Consider the following 2968-nt stretch of genomic DNA (forward strand, 5'->3'; position numbering starts at 1 on the left):
GACAAGAGTGTGTGTTTTGAAGACCACATCATTTACAAAAAGCCTCACACTTAGTCTCTTCATCCTGTGCTGCCTCTGTACAGCAAAACTAGCATTCTGTTTCTTCAAAAAAACCCAGTACCTTCAAACTCTCTCCCTGCCCTGCACATCTCAGGAGCATTTATACTTCTTCACTATAGTTTCTACCAGCAGGTAATGGCCCACAGTGAACTTATGAGAGCACCTCAAGCAAGAAGGCATACTTCACCAAATGGACCTGACCTCAGTGAAGTCCATGAGAAAACAAGGAAGGGGAACAAAGGGGTAGGGAAGAAACTTCATCTCACTTTTTCTCTTAAGACAACAGATGTTTCTGACCACAAAGGTTTGTTCAGAGAGCTGTAATTTCAGGCCAGCTCATTAAACAGAAGGAGCCCCATCAACCAAAGACAAAATCCTATCTAAAAAAAAAAAAAGTTTATTTAGATCTGCCTCTGAGAAAAATTTCAGCATTGAAGAAACTGAAGAAATCTGCATTGCTACCCAACAAATCAGACTGTGCAAATCCATATTGTTTTCCTGCAGTGTTGAGTCACATCTGGATGATGGACAGGCCCCACTGAATACCACACCCTGGGAGCATTTCAGCACTTCCTCTCCCACCAGAACACTGCCTTAAAAAGGAACTCCCACAATGGCATGATGAGAAGTGATCTTTTCCTGCCATACAGTATACATATATTTAAGACTTTCACAAACATTTGGCCAAAAATTGTCTGTTATGGTGTTTCCCAAGTCACAAACACTACACAAGCCATTCTCCCAGGATATGCTGTCCACAGACACGTGACTTCCACCTTACTTCTCGATCCTTTTCCCCTTATCCACCAAGAAAAGTGTTGCAACCTTTCAGGCTTTGATTCTAAATCTTCAGCTTCTGGATAACTGCAGCCAGCAGTTTTACTTCTGTATTTTACAGGGACTCAGAAAACCCCCATTTAGTTTACATATTCAATACACAACCTCTTCAGTAAGTGCTTTCACACACTGTTCTTAGTCAGGTCACTTCACACCACAGAGGTGGTACTTTCCGGATTTACACGCATCAATCTTGAAGCATTTCTCAGATCCTGTAACTGCTTGGCTGGCTTTCCAACTCCTTCCTCAAATCTTTTTTCCACAACAGGAAGGACAGTTTCATACAGGAAGGAAGCATTCTGCCTAATGAACGCTTTCTTCTCAGGGTCCTGCTCACACCGTAAACTGTAGTCGACATGCTGGACAGCCACCAGGATGATTTCCACAAGACTCTCCAAAAGAACCATATGTAGCTCTGGGAAGTAAAGCTTTAACGCTTCCTCCAAGAAGGCCATAGTCTGCTTAGTGAAAGCTACTACAGTATAGCTAAGGTTAACCCAGCAGTCATCACCTGTGTATTGGTCAAAATTGCCTACCCCACAGCTCCTCATCTCCTCCCTGAGTTTCCCCAGTGCCTCTGGAGTCATCAGGTTCATCTTTCTCCACATCTCCTCGGAGTTGCGGTGCTTGGTGGCCTCGATGATGATATCCTTGTAGCTCTGCAAAGCACCTTTGATATCCTTTACCAGAAGGGCATGAATGATGAAGGTGAGATCCAGTCCAATCTCGCTAAGCTGCTTGCAGTGCTCTTTAGCTACCTTGGGTATTAACAGAAAGCGAAGGGTGTTACTGGTGTGCAGGTGCCTTTCCAATATTAGAAATTTACCAAATTTATCATTCTTAGAAAACAGGTAAGCATTAACCATACTACAATTACATCTCCTACATAAGAAATTCCTTAATAATGATAAAGTAATAACCAAAAGATAAACTCTGGCTGTCAAAAATACTCTGGACAATTACATTATAATCCACACAAACACACTTCCCCCCCCAACCCCCGCTGCTAGCACCTGAAAGAAACCACAACCTGAGAAAGTGAGTCTGCAAAAAAATTATGGAAATGTAATTCAGGACAGGTTTGGAAAATAAACAAAAAGTCTTCATACACCCATCATTCCGATATAGCTTATGTAAATTTTAGGACCTAATGGTTAAAAGCAAACTAGAAATAAACACATTTTGCATTTTTTATAAAGGCAGAGTTTTCCTAGCTGTGTATTTTAATCTTAATTCTTTCCCCTGTTAAAGTGGAAAAAAACAAACCAATCCCAAATTAATATTAACCTTTCGGTGCAGGAAACCTTGAGAAAGAGAGAGGCTCTAGGGTTAGAAATGAGGATTTACAAGACCCATTCAAGAGTCAGCTAAACTAGGGTTAGAAGCGAGGATTTACAAGCTTTGCAGCCTTTATTTTGACTACCACGTCGCACCACCCTTTTTGGACCCTCTTACCTTGACGCACTCTGCCGCAGTTGACAAGCTCTCTTTACTATCAAACACTTGCTTGCTGAAGGCATCTACAAACATCCCCACGGAAGATCGGGCCCAGACGACGTACCAGCCGTTGTTGCCGGCGAAGTCCGTCTCGAACTCCCTCGCCGTCTCCAGGAGGCTGGTGAAGAAGACGTGGCAGAGCTTGTGGATGTAGAGCAGCGTGGCGCCCTCGATGCGCAGCTGTCGGATGGCTGTTTGCACCGCGGCCGCCCGGTTCTTCAGGAAGAGCTCACACGCCTTGGTGGACTGGCCCAAGCGAATGAGCTGGGACACGGCTCGGCGGGTGGCCCGCGGTCCTCCCCGCAGCGAGCGGTCTGGAGACAGCTCAAAGACGAGCACGTCCGTAAGCTGCCGGACCCGCTCATCCACCTTGGCCCGCAGCTCCTTCACGGGCTGGCTCACAGGCTTGTCCCCCAGGTACTCGTTGAGTTTGTCCAAGAGGTCCACCGCCCCCTCGAAGTCCCGCTGAGCGATGCAGACATCCAGGTCCTCAGGCAGCTCCTGGATCCACTCGAGCGAGAGGTCGACCACCTCCTCCTCAGCGGAGGCCTCTTCCTTCTCCTCCTCCTCCTCC

The 2968-nt window shown here is 46.0% G+C and overlaps 1 protein-coding gene across 1 annotated transcript; it reads right to left on the reverse strand.

The window, feature by feature from the left end:
* Positions 1-692: 692 nt before the first annotated feature.
* Positions 693-2962, reverse strand: EXOC8 (exocyst complex component 8). Its single transcript, XM_008943479.1, has 2 exons — positions 2353-2962; positions 693-1655 (listed from the first exon to the last, which is right to left on the reverse strand). The coding sequence occupies exons 1-2, from the start codon at positions 2425-2427 to the stop codon at positions 1047-1049; spliced, it is 684 nt and encodes a 227-aa protein (XP_008941727.1). The 5' UTR covers positions 2428-2962; the 3' UTR covers positions 693-1046.
* Between the last annotated feature and the right edge of the window lie 6 nt (positions 2963-2968).

This window comes from Merops nubicus, unplaced genomic scaffold (genome assembly GCF_000691845.1).
Source record: "Merops nubicus isolate BGI_N331 unplaced genomic scaffold, ASM69184v1 scaffold18647, whole genome shotgun sequence".
Taxonomy (NCBI): Eukaryota; Metazoa; Chordata; class Aves; order Coraciiformes; family Meropidae; genus Merops; species Merops nubicus.

Excerpts from the sequence above, each read along its gene's own strand:
- EXOC8 (XM_008943479.1), bottom strand. The coding sequence starts at position 2,427 with ATGTTTGTAGATGCCTTCAGCAAGCAAGTGTTTGATAGTAAAGAGAGC. Across the intron at positions 1,656-2,352 it reads CTGCGGCAGAGTGCGTCAAG|GTAGCTAAAGAGCACTGCAA; the intron begins GTAAGAGGGTCC and ends TTAATACCCAAG.